Genomic DNA, 21,195 nt, shown 5'->3' with positions numbered 1-21,195 from the left:
TATATATATATACTATTACATATACACTATGCTTGGAAGTAGACACGTATTATTTTTTAAGATCTCATACTCTGTGCCTTATCCACTGTCATACTTGGAGCTCTTGTTTTCAAGAGTCAACACAGAGATTTTTCTTGTTGTTTTATTTCTAATCTACTGTTCTTCCTGAGACAACCTGCTTCATCTCATAGGGAATATATGATAGAATATTTTTGCATTTTAAAAATAATCTACAATAAATAAACAAAAAGCCTTCCAAAAGCTTTATTCTTTGAAGAGACAAGTGATGAAACTATGCCTTTTTAAACCTCTGGAACTGAAAATTTCAAAGTCAGTATTTCTTCTATGAGAGAATACATCAAATTAGAACAGTTAATCAACTAGCATTTTTTTGAGTGCTATAATGTTCTGTATTGGTCTGATGAACCGTGGTTGGACACAATGCAGTTTAACTCTAACATAGTGATGTCATTTTGGTCTTCTTTGAGAACAAGGACAATAACCATTCAACCAACTATGTGCTAAATTCTGTGCTAAGCTATGGAAATGCAAAGGAATGAAAAAAAAAAGTCCCTGTTCTGAATGTGACCACAGTTTAATGAGTAAAAAATATACATACAACATTGTACAACCAAGATATATACAGGATAAATTGAGAATAAGCTCAGAATTAAGATGCTGAAATTAAGAAGACCTTCTTATAGTATGTATGTATGTGTGTGTGTATATCCAATCTAATCTAATTGTCATTTATTAAGTATCCACTAAGAACCAGGCATTGTGCTGAGCTCAGAGGATACAATTAATAAAAAGATGGTCCTTGTCCTCAAGGAATTCATGATCTAATGAGGCAAAACACAAAAAGAGGCAGCAAGTGGGAAGAGGGAGAGGTGTCAAGAAGCATCTTGTTTACTAAAATTGAGACCAAGCATAGGAGAAGAACCAAGTGAAATGAGTTGGGAGTCCAATTTCTACACTCAATAAAGGAAGGTATTGAGAGGAGTTTAACTCCACCTACCAGGGTGGGTATATACACACATACAGAATGATAGATATGTATACATGTTCTACATTGGTGGAAATACCAAGCTCAAAAACCTTTTTTTTTTCCCCAATAGCTAATAGGGTTAGACATAGCACTGTTTTTTGCTGGAAACATTCATCTATACAATTATTAGGCCTTTGGGGCAGGTGACAGTATCTATAATGATCCTACATTCTTTCTAAAATATAGAACACTTTGCTCTTAAATTCATATTCTATAATGTTATCATACCAAAAAGAAGAGAAGAATGAATAAAGAAGAAAAAGAAGAATCCTGGGGTATTGGAAATATGCTATATAATAGCCCACACAACTGATTGAAATCTGAAATTTCCAATCAATATAAATTTGTTTCATATCACCAAACAGCCTGTTTGGTTGTTTCTTCCCTGTTAAGCTTAGGTTAAGTTTTATTTTTTGGTTTGTGCTTAAGCAGCTTTAATATTAGTGTAAGAGATATTGGAGGTACCCTTTTCTGGCTAAAATTGGAGAAAAGGCTCAATATTCTTAACAATCTCAAAAGAGATGCATCTTTAACTTAACACAGCACAAAACTAAACACATAAAAGGATGTTTGGTCAATAATGAGGATTAAACTAAGCTTAAGTCAACATGAAGAAGAGCAATATAGAACAACATACTCCTTCCCAAAAGAAGATCTTATCACTTTAAAGCAATTTTAGTGAGGAAATGGATAAGATTCTCTTATGTCATTTTGAAAATGTCCTTTGCTGTTAGGGCTAATTGTTATTCTTGATCTTTACTAGTGTTGTTAAGATTAGTAATTGCCAGTTCTACATTTCAGAAAAAGTTTTTTTTTTTTTTTCCTCAAGGATTCAACTCAACTGAAATGACCCTGAGCTTTTGGCTTTCATGGTCTTTCCTGTGGTCAGTCCTATGGCAATTACATGGATTGGATTCGATTCTAATTGATTTGGCAGGTGTAGGACAAAATTGGATAAAGTAAACTAGTCGGTCATGTTTGGATCTCAGGTTGCTTGGGGGGGAGTAATTGCTTTTGATAGATGGAGCTATCCATGTGCTAGTTCTCCCATTTTTTCCTTTGCATAGCAGAGATTTGCCTGTAATGCAAACACATAAGGAAAGAATGATCATCTCTGTTAGAATTTCTTTTCTTTCTCTTTCTCTCTCTCTCTCTCTCTCTCTCTCTCTCTCTCTCTCTCTCTCTCTCTCTCTCTCTCTCTCTCTCTCTCTCTCTCTCTGTTACAATGAAATCTCTAGGTTGAATTCCAAGGTTCTCAGAAAAAAACTAGCTGGTTCATTTTTAATATAACAGCCAGTATTCCCATTACCATTTCTAATCTTTCCTAGCCAGTTTTTTGATCATCATCCTATTCAGAGCTTGGGATCCACTAGTCAGAAATTTCTGCTTCTTTCTTTTAAATCACACAAGTCCAAACCCCTTCACTTAAAATATTCACTTGTCAATTTCTTATTCAACAAATCATTTTTAAAATTTGACAAATTAATATTGAATAGCATGGACCAGTACAACTTAAAGATTAATTGGGTAAGAATTTTGAGTTTAACAGAAACAATGCCATGTACACAGATAACTAAACTTGATAAAAGAGTGTTAGGCTTAGAATGAGAACATATGAATTCTAGAGTTGGGTCTTTTTATTGTTTATGTGATTGTAGTCAAGTTGCTTAACTTAAGTATCATCTAAAGAAAAGGAATTATATTATTCTCTTTACATGCCTTGTAAGATTGCTATGGGGAAAGCTTTGTGAACCTCAAAGGGAGATGTATATCCTTATAGAGAGAGAGACAAAAATAGAAAGACACAGAGATGAGGCACACACACACACACACACAGAGACAAACAGAAACCAAGACAGAGATGTTTCAAACCAATAATTTCATTAATACAGGGAACTTCCAAATAAAGTAGTTGATGTCTCTCTTTACAAGTTGATTTTACAATTTATAGTCTCTGGCTGGTTCCCAAAGTAATAGTGTTGAATTTAAACAGATATGGGTCCTATTGAACCATAAATAAGGATTCTGAAGCTCGTACTAACTTAGAAAATGACATTATTTATGATCTATTTTGTGGTTTTTTCTTTTGTTAAATATTTACCACACATGTTTTAATTTGTCTACTAACAGACACATATTTCTTCAAGATTTACAAAGTGTACGTACACACATATATATGCATGCACATGTACATATCTATGTGTACATACATACATATATGATAAGTTATCCTATACTAACTGCAATCTGTCATTCATACTGCTCTAAAATAATCCTCCCAAGACACAAATCTTGTTCAAAAATGTTAGTAGCTACTTATTGTATGTATAGGATGTAATACAAGCTCTTTGATTTAATATTTTTGAGTTTCTAAAACCTATTTTATTTCTGAAACTACCTTTATAGATCGATTTCATATTTGTTAGCTTTATAAACTTTATGTGTAATTCCATTCTATTCAACTCAGCAAATATTGTATGCCAAACATTGTTTTAGGCATTGGGAATAAACAATACAACAGTTCTTGTACTTAGTAGCACATGCACACTTATATGTTAATTTCCTTATCTACCCAAATATTTTTTTAATGGAATGAGAGAACATCAATGGTTTTTCTTCAAATATGCTTCCCTCCAGCCTCCATATTGAAAATGCACTCAGTTTCTCTGCCTTTCAGAATTCTCCTCACTCTTCAAAGCATGCAGCCTTCCATGCAGCCCATCCTAGTCATCCACATTAAAAGTGTATTTTCTACCTCAAATTTTCCTAGAGTATTTTGTCTGAATTTCTCATTTACACCCATAACTAAGCATAGTCTAGGATCCATCTATCTAAGCAAGGTCTAAGTATCTATCTTGTTAGAAGATTGGATCTCCCTTTGTGTCATACTTCTTTTAGATAATATACATTAGTTCATTTTTACAATTTATCTTCATTTCATTCAGCTCCAGATCCATTACTTACAGTTGAAGAAACTAAAACTGAGATATGGAGGGATAACTAACTGGACACCACTGTCTTTTGGACTAGAACTCATTTGCAAATTGCTGGCTGCCTGGGGTAGGATAATGCACACATTAAAGGGACACATAGATTAGCAAAAAAACATTTTTATGGCTATTTGTTGATTTAAGAAGAATATAAATTCAGGTCAACTTAAGCATAATGTCATGAAAAAAATTCCTAACAAAACACTATATATAGTAACAGGCTAACTTGGAAAGTAGTGAGTTCTCCCTAACTGGAGCTGTTAAAGCAAATTACTAACTATTTGTTAGTAATAATAAGGTTCCTTTAGATTATGGATTGGATTGAATTGCTGCTGTGGAAACATCCAGTTTTAAAATTGGTTATTCTATGATACTAAAGTGTTTCCAATTCTTTCTTTTGAAATTAATGTGTTGAATTAAATTCTCTATCCATATTCCTAGTGTTAGAATAGCTTGTTCCTTGTGGCTGTTTTGGGTCTGGTGTTGGCTCACAATGAGGTGAAGACAATTAGAGGTTTACATTATAAATGATAACCTATTCCTTGAAGAAAACTTCCATTTCCACATGGGATATTTATAGATATAAATAACTAGGGTAAATAAATTATACAGATTTTTTTCTGGATTGAAGAAAGACATAAAATATGTCCTCCTGTCCTCACTTTACATATACTTCTTAGGTTATGTGTATGTACATTGTGGATTTAATATTTATAAAATGACTAAAACATCTGTGCCTGGAGTCATGTACTTCACTTCCTTAATGTCCCTCTTTTGCTTTCCACATTTTTCTTGCTCTATTGAGTCACATTTTCTTTTGACCAGATTTGCTCCTGATTCCCAGTCACAACCTAAAACTTTTTTTTTTTTTTTTTTTTTTTACATATCATTAATAGTGGATCTTAGCCTAAGTCCTTCTGTTCATTCAAGACCCATATCAGATCTCACTTTGTATAGGAAATCTTTCCTGATTTCCTTTAATCCTATTGTCTTCATTCTATGGATTATTTCCATTTTACCTTGTATGTGTCTTGTTATTACATAGATATTTAATTGTTGTCTCTCCAATAATACTATGAGTTCTTTAAGATATAAGACTCTGTTTTACTTTTCTTTGTATTTCCAACAGTTAGCACAGTACATCTTAGGATCTTAAAAATACATGTTTATTAACTGAAGGTTCAAATTCAGTGATAATTTGTGTAAACCATGTTTTCTAAATCATAAATATGTTGATTATAATAATGAGACACAGATTATACCATAGATGGAGTCATAGGTTCATCTTAAATGTATATTTGAAAGGTGCTTCAGAGAGCACCTTGTTTGATGCTTCCATTTTATAGATGAGAGAAATGAGGTTCCAAGGCAGTGTCATCACTTCATTTACAACCTAGAAATCTATCACTTTTATGAATAAGCAGAAGTAAAATTTTGGAACATAGAAAATCTAATAAGGAGTTATTTATGAGCTATCTTTCTTCTCTAATATCTATATATTTTTTACCCGTGGGCTACCTCCTATACACTGAGAGGAAATGTTTGAAAGAGAAATGGTCTCTGCTCCTATAGCACTTGGAGTGAAAAGAGAAGAGAAAAGTAAGAGACAGCAGAAAAGTAGGAAAGAACTATGTTATCTTCAGAAAATAAATTAAGTATGAACCAAAAATGGCACCTTCAACTTACCAAATGCTTACTAAACTCTTACTATATATAAGGAAATACCTTAGGTGTTAGGGATGACACATATTTTTCATGGGAAAAACTGATTTCCTTTGACTTAGACTAAAATGGTCACATTTCCATATGTAACTCATTCATACAATGGTTATAATTAAACAAAATACTTAATTTTACAAGTTAGCCCAAAGATAAAAAAATTATAACTAAATGATACAAGTAATATTTTTTTATAAATTTCTTTAGTTCATGTATATATTTAAATTAATGTTATAAAATTACTCTAAAACATTTTTTCTACATCATGCATACATTATAATAGTGTAACAAAATAAATTCATCAATGCAAGTTGGCACCTCTTTGGAAGCTTATAGAATTACCAATTACCAAGAACATTAGAGATGTTTGAACATTGGGAAAACATGTGAAGCTTATATTCTCCTAGAATTACCTAGAACTTTGAGAGAACATGTGAATGTTCATTGAGTTCCAGTGGCTCCCTATTACTTCCACAATTTAAATTTTTTTATAACATTCTTTCATCTTATCTTTCATTTTTCTTATATTTCCTCCTTTTCACATAGTCTGTGATCTAGATACATCAACACACTTGCAGTTCCTTGAGAACTACATTCCATTTCTCATCTTTGTGCCTTTTGGACTGACTGTTCCCCACCTCCCTGACCTGTCTCTTTTTCTGGCTTTCTTCAAGGTCCAGCTTAAGTATGACCTTTGCAGCATCCTTAACTTGGTTAGCTGCTAATTTCTTTCCCTCTGAGATTACTTTTCATCAACTTTATATATCTGTTGTATGCTTTTAGTTATTCACATGTTCTCTCCTTCTTTAGAAACAACTTCCAGGAAAAAAAGATTTGCTTTTAGCTTTCTTTGTATTCCGAAAGTTTAGAACATTTTATGTGGCATAGTAAGCATCTAGTAAATGTTTGTTGATGGTAACACTCAATTGCTCATAATTATATAATCCATATATGTTAGAAGTGGAATTTAAACTCATCTTCCTGGCTTTGAGGAGAGCTGTTAATCTGCTTTACTGTATTATCTAGCTCAAGTCCATTCTCTGATATATTTTGACCATGACTCTGGGTAAGTCATATTGGAGAGTATACATATATGAACATGCAAATAAATACATATGTATGTTTATGTACATATATGTATATGTGTAATAATAAATTTATATATTATTTTGTGAATTACAGAACACTTTACTGTAAATATTTTACAAAACAAATATCCATTTAATCTTCATAATCACATGAAGTTTTTAAAATGTTATCATTAAAAAAATTATCCTCATTATTCTTATGTTTAATTATTGTCCTCATTTTATAGATGAGAGATAGTCTGACAGAGATGTGCTTGCTCATAAAATACTCCATAAGTATCTGAGGTAGAATTTGAACTCAGGTTTTCCTGGTTCTAAGTAATGTGTTCTGTGCACTGAGATTTCATAGTATCTTTATTGTGTGATTCTTATGCCTTTTCAATCTCTACAGAGGATCTGTAGGCAAAATCCTGGAAGTTTTCCTCTGTTTTCAATTGGTTTTAATGCTTTGCTAATGCTGTTAACATAAGTGGACATTTTGGCAACACAAATGGCTGATGAGTGTGGCATTAGTATCACAGAGTCATTTTTAGGTTACCACAATATATCTGACAGATATTTGAAAAGCTATACTGTTCAATTCTTTTATTTGCTGAAAACTTAATTTAGAATGTCAGGAGAAGTAATATATTCATTTTAAGGTGGTTAATCATTCCATAAATATGAAATACGTTGATTTCAATGATTTGTAAACTGGTCAATAATGTGCTTTGAAATTTCAGATAGTCTAATAGAAAAATTTAGATTATTAAAAACATTTGATGTTACTTTTTAAAAGTTGACTTGTAATTTTCTTGTTATGCTAATTATAATCAAGTACAGTATAAACATGACTAATAGCATAGGCATTTATTAGCTAGCCATAGACTTTAAAATCAAGTACATCAAAGTTTTTTAATCTTAACAGTCGATTTGCAAAAAAAGTCTAGTGAATGATAGCCAAAATCCTACATATGATAAAGTATCTTTGGAGATTGCTAATATCTTATAAATTAAAAAAAAAACATGCCATTAGCTTAACAATTAAGAATAGGAGTGGGATATACATAGTATGGCCCTTTAGTATAAATAACAACATTATTAATGAGACATGTTATAAAGCTTAATGATTTTAGTTCTTTCATTGTTGGATTCCATAAAATTAATTTAGGCTTTCTGCAGATTTTTATTTCTCTTCTTTCCTCTCTTGCTTTCCAGTACATAGGATAAAGAAACTTCAGTTTCATTTATAAAACTAATCCAAAAGATGGTAGAGTCATAATTTAAAGCTATGGTAGGTGTATGGTAGGTTTAGTTCAATCCCCTCATGTTAGAGATTAAGAAAGTGAAAATCAGAGATAAGAAATGACTTTGATAAAATTATTCAGAGAGTACATATCAGGGCCAGGACTTGAATTCACATTTTTGAATTAAAATTTCAAAGCTTTTATTCATGCTTTGAATGACTCCTTAAAAAACCTAATTCCACAGAAAATTATTTTGAAGGGTTATATGACAAATTCTGGAGAAAAAATTGCTAGTGGAGAGACAGATAGCATAAAAATGATTACCAATCTTCTGGAGTTTGCTTTGTTAACATTTGTTTACAAATCTTCTTATTCTCTTCCCAAAGTACTTTTTTGATATGTATGTTTATGATGTATGCATGTAATTTTTAGAGTTAATAAGATTAAAAAAACTATGTATATATGTATATGTGTATTTGTGTGTACATACATATACGCAGATCTTATCAAACAAACTCTGTGATGTAGGCACCATTTATAACCTCCATTTAATAAATGAAGGAATTAAATCCCAAAAGAGTTAAGTGACTGATGTATGGTTCACAACTACTTAGTTTTGGAAGTAGATTTAAGCCCACATTATTCTTGTCAATCAATTTTCTATTCTGTTTATCAGGCACATAATACTTAGGGTGTCCATCATGTCCTTAAATTTTCTATTCATCATTTAAAACTCCTCACAATCCAATTCTGTTCTTTCTCTCCAGACTGTTTTCACTTTTCTCCCCTTTGTGCTATCTGTTCCAACTAAATTGGCCCATTTGCTGTTATTTCAGCCCAGGATGTTTTATTTCCCCCCTCCATTATTTTGCCCATTATCACTCAAACCTAGAATGCTCTGTGTTCTCAACTCTCTATCTCTTAGAATTTTTTCCTTCGTTCAAGAATCAATGCAAGTTTCACCTCCTAGAAAATGCCTATTTTTAATTAACCCAAATGTTAGCAACTCCTGTCTCTTACCTTCTCAACACACCCAGCCTCATATTTAATTTGTTGGTATTTTATATTTTTGTATCTGAATATAATTTGTTTCCCTCTGATATAATGTAGACCCCAGGAATTTTTATTTATTTTTATTGAGTATCGAGTATGCTGCTTTCCTCTTAGTAGACACATGGTTGTGGGTTTCATTTGATTCAGGATGGCCCTCCTTTGTTCCTTTTATATATCACTTCTTTTGCACATATTATTCTCTGTTGCAGCATATCGTTTTATTGAATTTCATATCATTCCTTAGTAACTGGTGAATTAAAGTGGGTCTGTAGAGGATCACAAAACTGGGATTTGAAAGGCCTGTATCTCATCTTATTAGGGTAGAGCATCAGTCACTTGCTATAATGTAAAGATTTCCTGCAGAGAATAAAGTCAAAGGAAACAATTAAGGCTTAGAGAAGTAATTTCTTTCCTTTTGCCAGCTTGTTAATTTTGGAAGCTGCTTTAAAAGCTTCTTAGGCCATCATGCTGTAATTATTATTGTTGTTGTTGTTTTAAGCAGAATAGACCTTAATTGTCAGATGCATTGAAAACATTAAGAATTTTTTTTAAATTATGTATGAAGTCCTTTTTGGATACTAATTGTCCTGTTAATATCATATTTCTTTCTTTGCAGTTTTACTTAAGAGTGCAAAAAGAGAGGAGGACAAACCATTTAGAGACTGTGCAGATGTGTATCAAGCTGGTTTTAATAAAAGTGGAATCTACACTATTTATATTAATAACGTGCCAGAGCCCAAAAAGGTAAAAGCTGAAGTGTTTGTTTACAAGTTGTGAACTAGAACTCTGAAATGAGGAAGGGAGATTGTGATTAATCTGTGAACACGCTAAACTGAGAGTGTATCAGTGAGCTGGGTTGTCCCAAGAGAACCTGTGTTCCTTCCTGAGTCATTGAGGGGCAAGCAGAGCCCTTCCTTCTGGGAAGCTTCAGTATTTCCTGCTCGCTCCGTGCTCACTCGTAGGGTGAGCCCCAGCATTCCTGGTCAAGATTATGAAGAACCCCACACAGAGTGACTTGAAGGGTTGAGAAAGAGGAAGTTAAAGACTTCACATTTCTATAAAAACAGATATCCTCTCCCCATCCCTCAAATCCTTACCACCATTCCATATCATGCCCTCTTAGAGTTAGAGCATCAGTTTGGCAGAACAACTGCCCCTGAGGGGTGGAGTGGGATGGGTGGGAAAGAGAGGCATTCTTTTCTCTGAATAATCTGACAACTTCCTCTGCATATTTTTCTAAAATTGGGTCAGAGAATTGGATTCACAGGGAATCAGAAAATCTCTCTGAGAGCTGAAAAGGGATTTTAGGAATCACTGAGACCAAACTTCTCATTTTACAGATCAGAAAACACAAATAGGGTTTAAAAGACTTGCCCAAGATCACACAGTGAATTGATGATAGAAGTTAGATTAAAAGCCAGGTGTTCTGTTTCAATATTGTCTTTTTTGTTGTTGTTCTCCCATATCATATCATGTCATAGCATTAGTATTATAGCATAAAAGGCACCAGGGGAGAGATGAATTGACCAATGCTTTTGTGTATTGTTCCATCTTTTTCTGAACTTTTTTAAAGGGATGAGTGGTGGGAATTGTTTCACCCTGTTCAGTCATCTTCAAGTACTTTTTGTACCCACTCTGTCTTTTAGCTGCTCAGAACCCTTTACTTTCATTCATTCTCTAAAACTGACTTCCTAATTAGCCTCCCTCCTCTTCACTCTTATCTCCCTATTCCTTTCTAGATTCATTATCTTCATTTAAGCTCACTTCCCTGTTTCACAGGCTACAGGACCCTGCTTTTAGAACAAGAAAGGAAGTTAGAGTCTATACAATCTAGTCTTATCATTTTGCACATTAAAAAGAGAAAAATCAAGATCCATAGATTTTTTTTCTATTTCATTTAAGTTGTCGAATTTATTGGCATAAAGTTGGGCAAAGTAACTCCTAATTATTGCTCTAATTTCCTCTTCATTAGTGGTGAGTTCTCCCTTTTCAAGGATCCATAGATTTTAAGGGACTTGTCCACTAATCTTATAGATAGTGATTTAAATTCAGATCTCATATCAAATCTATTACTCTTTCCTTAGTGTCACACTACCTCCAAGGATCCTGCTTTCTTACTTGGGCTATAAATATTACAATCCTTTAAAGCATATATGATTTCATTCTGGTACTTTGCTGGTACAGCACAAGTTTAATTTTCCATTCTAGTGTCTACTACATCCCCAACCCCAATATGAACCTTAGTTCTTTCTTTGAGATGTCATAGTCAAATATACACACTCACACACACTCGCATACATAATCAACACACACTAACTCCAAAACACTAATACTAGATGATTAGTTTTTTGGTGATGAAGCTTTTTAACTTAATTAGGCAGATCCTTGGAGAACCCATTCACTATCTATCCCCTTGCCAACAAGCTTTTCCACTTTGGTAGTACTGGTATCTTCCAGAGTAAGCAAATGCTATCCTAAGATATTCTCTTTTAGTAGAACAGAGCTAATATTAGGAAATAAATCCAGGATAAGGAAGTAATAGCTGACAATGGCAATTAATTATTTAATCTAAAGAAAGGTAAGAATTTCAACCAGTAAAATGGCCACCAAATCGCAACTCAGTGCTTCATCAGGACTTTGAATTGACTTTGTATTTTCTAAGGCAAAGCCAGAGGAATGTAAGCTATGACAATCCCTGATCCCTATGTCTAAGCTGAAAAGACCTGAAAAGACCTGGAAAGTTTAAGTTCCCTGACAGACAAAGCAAAAAATTGAGGAACTGAGCTAAATTCAGAGACTTCACTAGTTTCTGTGTAGTTCCTTTTTTTTTTAAGTCCCAGGAACTCCCAAGACTAAGACACATGAAAGGTTGTGATTTGAGCTAGTCAAGATATTATCCTATTGATAAAGTAAGAAATATATAGGAAAATTGTTTGAAAGGAATAGAAAGAAAATAATAGAGAATAATATGGAAGGATCTGTTAATACCCTGCAAATAATACCATAGAATCAAAGCAATATGTGAGGTAGAAGGAAATAGTGATGATGATGATGAAAGTCATGATAATTTAATAATAGTTAAAGTTTATATAGCATTTTGTGTATTTCATTTAATCCTTTGAGATCCTATTATGTTTCCCATTTTAAAATAAACAATCTTGTAAGATAGCTAGCACATGTAGTATTATTTGCGTTTCACAGAGAAAATTGAAATACAGAGAAGTTCAGTGACTTGGTCATAAACACAGAGCACTCAGAATTAGGATTAGAACTCAGATGTTCCTCATTCCTAGTCCAGCATTCTATCTTTTATCAAATAATCAACAAGTATTTATGAAGTGCCTACAGCAGACTGAATATACATAAATTAAAAAAAAAAACAAAAAAGAAATTATCTTTGACCTCAGGAAATTATATTCTATCAGGGGAGACAATGTACACACACACACACACACACACACACACACACACACACACAATAAATAAATAATAATAATAATAAATAATAAATCAAAGATATATTGTTTGAAGGCAGTTCAATTGCTACCAAAGGGAGGTGGATCTGTGTCATAATGCTTCTCACATTTAGATAGTGTATCATATAAGCGTCATCTTTTGCCAATGAGAAATTTGAGACAACTTGCCCAACTAAAAGCAAACAACTAGATAACAGCAGATGTAAACTAAAATATGAGTTTTCTTTGTTCTATTTAGTCTGCTGTGTTTTTTTTACTACCCCTCCCCCAAGATATAATCACCTCAAACTCCTCAGGGTGTAGCATTTCCTCAGTTTACCACAGTGGCATGTCCAGAACAAAATCTAGTAAGGGACCAACCAGAATCCTGACATCTAGGAAGATCGTTCTAAAGAAAACACAGTTTTACCAGAAGATAAACTAGTAAACTTACCAGAAGATATTGTTTCCTGGAGGCAGAGAGAGGTTGGAGGAGACCTTGATTAAAGACTGATTTTTATCAATAATGGCCGAGGTGCACATCAAAAGAAGATCCATAACAGGAAACATGGAAGGAACATTGAAACACTGAGACTTTTTCTGGCCTTGTATAATAATCTTTTTAAAGATATTTCCCTACTGGTGAACAAGGATTTTCTGTAGGAAGGCAATGTAGTTTGGCAAAAAAGAAGTAAGATTGGAATTGGGCATCTATATTCAAATAATAACTGGGTTAGTAATTTACTGCCTATCACTCTACCTCAGGTTTATCTCATCTGTAAAAGTGAGAGAATTGGACAACATCTTAAATGTTTATAACAGTAGTATTTTCCCTAATTTGTAGACTGTTTAAAGTCAGTCAATTTGTAAGTCATCATGAGTCATGGTACTAGAAAGTCTATTTTATATGAAACTTCCCAAATATTAGTTATGTTTATTTATCTTTTCATTAATTTAATTGGCATTAGTGCTAATTTAAGATAATCAAAAATGAGTTTTTACCCATGCCCCTATTGTTTAAGATATTATTAGAAAATATAGAATCAGTAGCTGACATGGATAAAAATCTAGATTATTACAATATTCAGAACAATTCCATATTCTGACTTTGGGCAAAAAAAATTGTTTCTATTGTAAATAGGATTTAGAATAAAGAATATATATGTGATTTTATGCAGGAATCAGTAATGCAGCTTACAGGAATTCCAACTTTCCACTCTTATTTCTATCTGATAATTTAAATCTGGTTCAATTAGATTGACCTAATAAACTGGTAAATTGGTACCATATATGAAAAACTGAGTCTAGGGCAAGGACAATTGGCCAGGATTGAGGAAATGTTGTAGGCAGTACTCAAGTTGCAAGAATAACAAAACTTGGTATATTATTGTTTTTTATTTGCATTGCTATATCATTGAGAAACATCTAAAAAGCTCAAAATATTAAAATTAAAAATGAGGAGAAAAGCATTGTTTTATAATGCTGATGAGGAGAACTAATGACAATTTTCTGAGTTCATTTCACATTTTAAACAATTGAAATAGAAACATATTGGACATTTAGAATCTTTTCACATTTAAATTATTAACTTGTGGTTATTTTATGCACTAGCTTCTTTTCTAAACATTATTGCAGGAAGCATGAATTTTCTTTTCATTTCATAAATTGTCTTGCAGCCAACATATTTTCATCTATAAAAATTCAAATTGTACCCAAAACTCTACTTGTTCTTATTTTAAAATATTTTAGAACTAATATATCTTCTAATTCTTGGTAGAGGTTATAACTGATATGTTGAATCTTTTCATTGTGAAGCTATGGAAAAACAATTAGCATCCCTAAGCATCTCCTTCCATCTCCTTCAGAAAAGCATAAAAACATGAAAATGAGTTGAATCAAATTTCACTTTCATCATTTGAATTTCAACCCCCATATTATGTTAAAACGTGTTTAATGGTTGAAAGCCTTGACCTTGTCTGGGATATGAGCCAGTTCAATCTTTTACTGGATAGAGTTAAGTCAGAGTCAGATTTTCAATAAACTCAACAGCATACCTAATGTAACAGGTTCCCCATCCACTAGTGGGGATCTCACCAGAGAGGGCAAACTGGCAAATGAGACTTTTAAGTTTTTTTCGTGTCTCAAATCCTTCTGCCAACAAAACCTAGCATTTTCCCCTTGAAATTTTCTTAGTTAATAAAAGATTAATTTGTTTCTTTTCTCACTAGAAACAGCAATGTGGCTTTTGTTATATAGTTAAATACATTTTTTTTTTCAGCAAAGAAAATCAGGACATCTAAAGTTCCATGTAACTAATATTTCAATCAAAACTGTAGAGATCTTCATAAAACTAAAATCACAACATGTGAAATCTCAGAGAAACAGGCAAAAAAGAGTAGAATCATAACTTGAGAGCTAGAGTGACCATCTATTCCACACTTGCATTTTACAGATGGAAAAATCAAGATTAAATATTGGATAAAGTGACTAATGTTGCATGGGGTAGGGGAAATTAGAGAGCCAAGATTTAAACTCAAGTCCTCTAGCTCAAAATCCAGAACTCGTTCCATTTACCACACTAGATTTAATCCCTACCACATTGTAATTAGTGTGCATTTGATTAGTTTATCAATAGGTCTGAAGCAAAGTATATTTTTATATAGATTTTAACATATTTAAAAGTTTAGTTAGGAATTTAGTATTTCCTTTGCAATTAAGACCTGTGAATCAAGTACTTTCATAGATTCTAATTGTAAAGGTATTCCTTGGTCATTTTTTTTTAATGCCAGAAAGGAATTTGGGAGTTATCCTATTCAACACCATAAATTTATAGGGGGAAGATGCTGAAAGACAGAGAAGTTATGTAATGTGCCCAAAGGCACAAGAGATAGTAAGTATATTACAAGGAATTGTATGGAAAATTGCCTTGAAGTTATAGAACAAGAATATTAAGTAGAAATAGAAAAAAAAAATACCATTCACCATTTGAAAGAGATTCCAGGAAGAAAACTTGCAAGCATGTTATAACTAAATTTCAACATTCCCAGGTTAAGGAGAAAATATTGCAAGCAACAAAAACAACAAAAAAATTAAATACTGCAGAAATACAGTCATAAGACCTACCACCTTCTACTCTAAAAGACTATAGGTCTTGGAACATTATATTGCAAATAAAGTTGAGTATAATCCTGAACTTAAAAAAATTGGATATTATGCAAAGACTTTCAGATATTTGTAACAAAAAGACCAAAATCCAATAGCAAATTCGATATAAAAGGTCGAGAAGGAATATAAGTAAAATATTAAAGTTTAAATATAGGCATTCATTAAGGTAAATCTGTTTACTTATTATATATATAAAAATGTTGTTTGGGTTTGGAGATCAAACCCAGAACTTTTTTTTTCATAAAATTGTACTGCCTATTAATACCTTTGTTTAAATATTTGCATATATAATAATAAACATGCTATATAGAAAAATAAATATATTATATTAAAATGCAGATTTAATGAATATCAGAACCTAGCAAACTCAAAATCAAAAACCAAATCAGTTTTTTTTTTCCTGGATACTTCTGGTGCCAGCTTTTTTTTTCCTCCTTTTTTTTCTCTTTTCTTTTCTTTTTAGCTAAACATCTGGTATACCACTAGTCTTGTTAAAATCTGATCCTGTCTTCTTTTCTTCAGAAGCAGAAGAAATCCCCCAGACTGTTCTTATTACAAAATTGCTATGGGTTTCAGGCAGCTACTAGAGCAGCTTTGGCAGTAGATGGCCTCAAGCTATTTTGAGTCTTAGAGGCTTGGAAAGGTCATTTCTTCAAACCTTATTGCAAACCTATTTAAAAGTGTTAATTTTGCCTATGCCCTCTAGATATTCAATTTGTAAGTAGATGATTACTCTAAGATTTTAACTAATATCTTTGTCTGAAATGTCCTTTGGTGAATCTAAGGTCCAGAGGAAATGTTTTATTTGTTAGCTCTCAGACTCATATCTTGAGGCTTCTTTCTTCTTCCTCGCCAGAACAGAAAATTTGGAGAAAAACATTATGAAATCCTCATACTAAATTCTAAAATAATGATTATTTTAGAAATTAAATCCCTTAGCCCATCACCATTGCCTAGACATTTTCCTAAAAAGATATTATTGCAAGCACAGAGATTCTAGAGCAGTGTGGGACCATAGAAGTCATGCTCTTCATTTTATAGGGATGAAACAGACAAAAAGACAAAGACAGAAACACAGATAAAGAGAATAACAGAGGGACAGACAGAATCTGCTCAAAATTAAACCACTAAGTAATAGCTAGGAATATAATCTTTTAAAATAATCTAGAGATGAGTTTCTGAGAACCCCACAGACTGGACACTCAAATTAATTTCTAAAACTTTCTAAAGCATTTGTAAAAATGGATAATATGTAGAAGAGAATTAAAATGTATAACCTGGGATTTGTGGTGATAAACTTGAAGCTAGAATAGAGCATATTTTAATTAAAAAAAATTGTATATGGGGTATAAATGTAACTTTAATTTAAAAATCTAACCAAAAATGTTTTTGTGCATACCAGGATAAGCTTGCTAATGCCCTCAACTTCATTCATTAAAAGCTGGAAGAGCTCTGAAAACTAGCTGTGGTTCAAGCTTCAGCAATATTAATCTTTCTCTTTCCTTTTTTTCCCCTCTAAGTTTCCACCATTGGAATGTGAGCTCCTTGAGAGCAGGGTCTGCTTCTGCCTTTTTTTATTTCCCTAGCACTTAACAGTGCTTGGCAATAGCTAGTGCTTAATAAAGGTTTGTTGACTAATCCATTTTTTTAGTGACACACAGGAGTTCTTGGGTAGGAAGGGGAGGGAACCTTAAAAGACTTGAAACTACTGAATTGGGGAGAAATGAGTCCCATTCCTCAAGATCATCCAGCACCCCCAAAAAGAATAAATTGCATTTGGAAGAACATATCAACAAAAAGTGTTAACATTCAATAATGTAAGCGCTGATAGACTGAAAAGGAAAAAAATAACTTGGGAACTGGGAAACTTAGGTTCTACTCTTGGCTATTTACTAGTTGTAATGCCTTAGATAATTGATGAACCTCTATGAAACTCAGTGGCTTCATTTTAGCCCTGATAGTTATTAATTGCATAACTTTGGGCAACTAAAGTTTCTGATCCTCAATTTCCTCATCTGTAAAGTAAGTGGTATGGGGTTAATAGCATCTACCATCTAGAATGAAATTGGAAATGACCATAAAATTTTGTAAAATCAAAGATTGGGACTAGGTTTTCTTCCAAGTCTATAATCCTATAATCCTATGGATCCCTTTTACCGAAGCTGGAACTCCTAAAAGTTTTTTTTTTTTGTTGTTTTTTACATTTTACAAGCTGCTACAAATGCTGCCAAAAGAAGCTTTGCTCTTCTATTTCTGAATGACAAAAAAGAACATTTGGTAAAATGCAAGGTTTGTAATAAATGATCTTTCATGTCCCTTCCAGCTTTTAAATTCCATGATTCTCTGATTCTTTGAACTTAATATAGCCACTAGATATTAAACAATAATATCACAATTCAATTTACTCCACCCAGTCTAGGCAAGAATCACTTGTAGATAGAATTAACTCTTTCCCTCAGGAAATTAGAGGTTACCTTGCCTCATTACTTATAAAGCAAAGTTTGGCAAAGTGTGTCAAAATCACAAAGTCATTAAGATAGAATTGAAAGAGGATGGAAAATCTAACCTCATATTGGAAGAAAGTCAATCCACAGTAAAATGTGGAAGGGAAAGAAGAATTAGTTACATCACAAGAGTTTAGCCAGGTTTCCTCTGTCTAGAAAGATCGTGCAGTCCCATAAATACCATTTAGTTTTTTTTTTTTTTCTCTCTTTCCCAAATTTCTCAAATGAATGATCTACATGTTCTCTCCATTCTTCCTTACTTTTTATAGGAAGCCTTTCTCAGTCTTTCCTAATCTTGGGGTCTTGCCTCTGGAAATACTCTCAATTTATTCTTTATATAACTTACTTGTATGTAGTTATTAGCATGTTTTATCTCCCATTAGACTTTGTCCTTCTTCAGAACAAGGACTATTGGGGGAGAAGTATGTTGTTGTGTTTCCTTTTTTTTTTTTTTTTTTTGTTTTTTGTTTTTTGTTTTTAAATGTTTACCTTTATTTTTACACTTACCACTAACCACAGTTCCTGGTATATAATAAGCACTTAATAAATTTTACTTGAATAACATTTAAATCTTCCTTAAACTTCTGGCTTTCTTCCTGATGAAACATTTGAAGCAGTTCTCTTCAAAATCAACAATCATAACATTTCTATCAGAATCAAATAAAAGAAAGCTATTGAGATTTTAACAGTTGGCTTCTTTTTTGATCTATCTGTGGCAGTTGACACCATCAACCTTTTGCTCTTTTGACTTATCTGATTCTACACTATCCTGATTTTCCTCCTACCTTTGTTTTTTGTTTCCATTGAGAAAGTTTGTCTTCTTCCCATTGGAGGCTTATAGGTAACTCTAGATGATCACTTCTAAAGTATGATCTCTGTGTATGTATGTGTGTGAGTATGCATACTTAGACTCTAAAGCCTTTTTGATATAATCTTCCAAATCTGAAATTCAACTCTATACCTACAAATCTGTACTTTAGTGGTCCATCTTTAACACTATACTGAGACATTTTCATTTGAATGTCTTGCTTTCACCCCAAAACCAACATGTCCAAATGAAATTTGATCATCTTTTTCATTATGATTATTTTCTCTATTTATATCAATTCTCATAGTTACTTAGGTTAAATGCCATGAAAACATCTCTATTTTTTACTTTCATTTACCATCTTTACTTAGCATGCAAACTTATTGGTTTCTGCTTTTTAAATCTCATATTTGTCTTTTTCTTTCCATTTCCACCACTACTGCCCATGTCTATGTTCTTGTGACTTCTTACCTAGATTGTTAAACAGCCTCCTTGACCTAAATATTTTCTACCTCTTTCTGTATTATACTCTGCTTCCAGATTCATCTTTCTAAAATGCTATTCTGATTATGTTATTACCTGCCCCAAAACTTAATGTGACTTTTAATTGCCTGCAGGATAAATGTCAAATTCCTTATCCTGACAATCAAGGGCAAACTTGATTTGATGAATCCTTAGCATCATTCTCAAATTATCTCAAACAATTTCCCTCCATGAGCCCTTTGTTTAAGCAAACTAATCTTATTGTTTTGGGCAAAAATAAAATCCTTGATCATTTTTTCTATGCATATTTGTTCATGGTGTATCACTTTTGCTTCCACCAAATAAATCCTGCCCATCCACTCCGAAATATAAGAGTTGTAATAAATTGCATTTTTTTCTATGAGTCAGTACAGAACTACAACAACCAAAAAGCTAATTAGATCTCATACTGAAAAAAAAAAAAAAAAAAAAAAAAAAGAGAGAGAGATATGTTAACCAAGATGAGTTAGCTTATAGTCCCATTATATTTTGCTCTGAAATACAATGCTCGATTCTGGATGCCATGTTTCAGGGAAAAACATTGATGAACTCGAGAAATGGATATGGTTGGTTTATGACCTTAAACTTATGCTAGGAAGAGGTTGAACTAACTAGTACTATGTAGCCTGGAGAAGATAGGAATACTCTAGTACAGGGGTCCTCAAACTTTTTAAATAGGGGGCCAGTTCATTGTCCCTCAGACTGTTGGAGGGCTGGACTATAGTAAAAACAAAATCTTTATTTTGTGGGCCTTTAAATAAAGAAACTTCGAAGTTGGGGAGCCAAGATGGCGGAACAGGCACACACGACTCTCTAAGCTCCTCTCATTACCCTCATAACCAACTATTTAATCCAGCCTCAAAAATAACTCTTCACTGCTTAAATTCATGAAGATAAGAAGCACTACAACTTACCAGCCGATGCGGAAGCTCGCCAGGAAAGGTTTGTCCTGAGGGGCCAGGAACAGACTAGCACAGGCAGCGAGAGGCTAGTGTCCTGAGCAGACCAGGGGCGGGGGTGATCTCTGTGGCTAGAGAAGTTATAGAGACCACTCTGCTCTAGGCTAACTGCTCTGCCTTGATTACAAAGCAGTAAACTGGCAGAGAAGTTAAAGCCTAAAACACAGGGTCCTCTAAAAAATGCCAGAACCTAACGAGATCTGGCTGTAATCCCTCAAACCTGGAAGTGACTCAGGCAGACTTTACTGCAGCCCTGTGGCCACATCCGGCAGTTCGGGGCTTTTGCGGGGGCGGTTACTAATCTGCACGGCAAGGGGGCACAGCCTGGGCAGCCTCTAATCGGCAGAGTGGGGGGCTCGGCTGGGGCAATAGAACCTCCCCAGCTGATTGTGCTTCGGGGCAGACACTTCCGGTCCCTGCAAATCCATGCACTGCTCAGCTGCTAATACCCACAGCCCCAGGGCAGGGTTTGGCTTGGGGCAGTGAAACTCTCACTGCTAAGTGTCTAGCCCCAGGGCAGTTGTTATCTCACACCACAGGGGTTCTTTGCAGGGCACTTTCCCAGCCCGGCCCTGCAAGCCTGAGTTACTTTCTGGTGGGGAACTCTTTCCGGAGCACTCCAGTACCTCGCTGCTTTTTGTAGCCGGCTGGCAGGACA

General features: G+C 33.5%; 1 protein-coding gene across 1 annotated transcript in view; it reads left to right on the top strand.

Moving 5' to 3' along the window:
* Positions 1-21,195, top strand: part of ANGPT1 (angiopoietin 1) — a 336,235-nt gene that overhangs the window by 242,936 nt on the left and 72,104 nt on the right. The window contains exon 5 of the mRNA XM_051970982.1: positions 9,741-9,868. Within this exon, the coding sequence (XP_051826942.1) occupies positions 9,741-9,868 (128 nt within the window). The remainder of the gene's footprint in view (positions 1-9,740; positions 9,869-21,195) is intronic.

This window comes from Antechinus flavipes, chromosome 1 (genome assembly GCF_016432865.1).
Source record: "Antechinus flavipes isolate AdamAnt ecotype Samford, QLD, Australia chromosome 1, AdamAnt_v2, whole genome shotgun sequence".
NCBI classification, from domain to species: domain Eukaryota; kingdom Metazoa; phylum Chordata; class Mammalia; order Dasyuromorphia; family Dasyuridae; genus Antechinus; species Antechinus flavipes.
The sequence above is the reverse complement of the archived record's forward strand: the minus strand, read 5'-3'. Positions and strand labels throughout refer to the sequence as shown.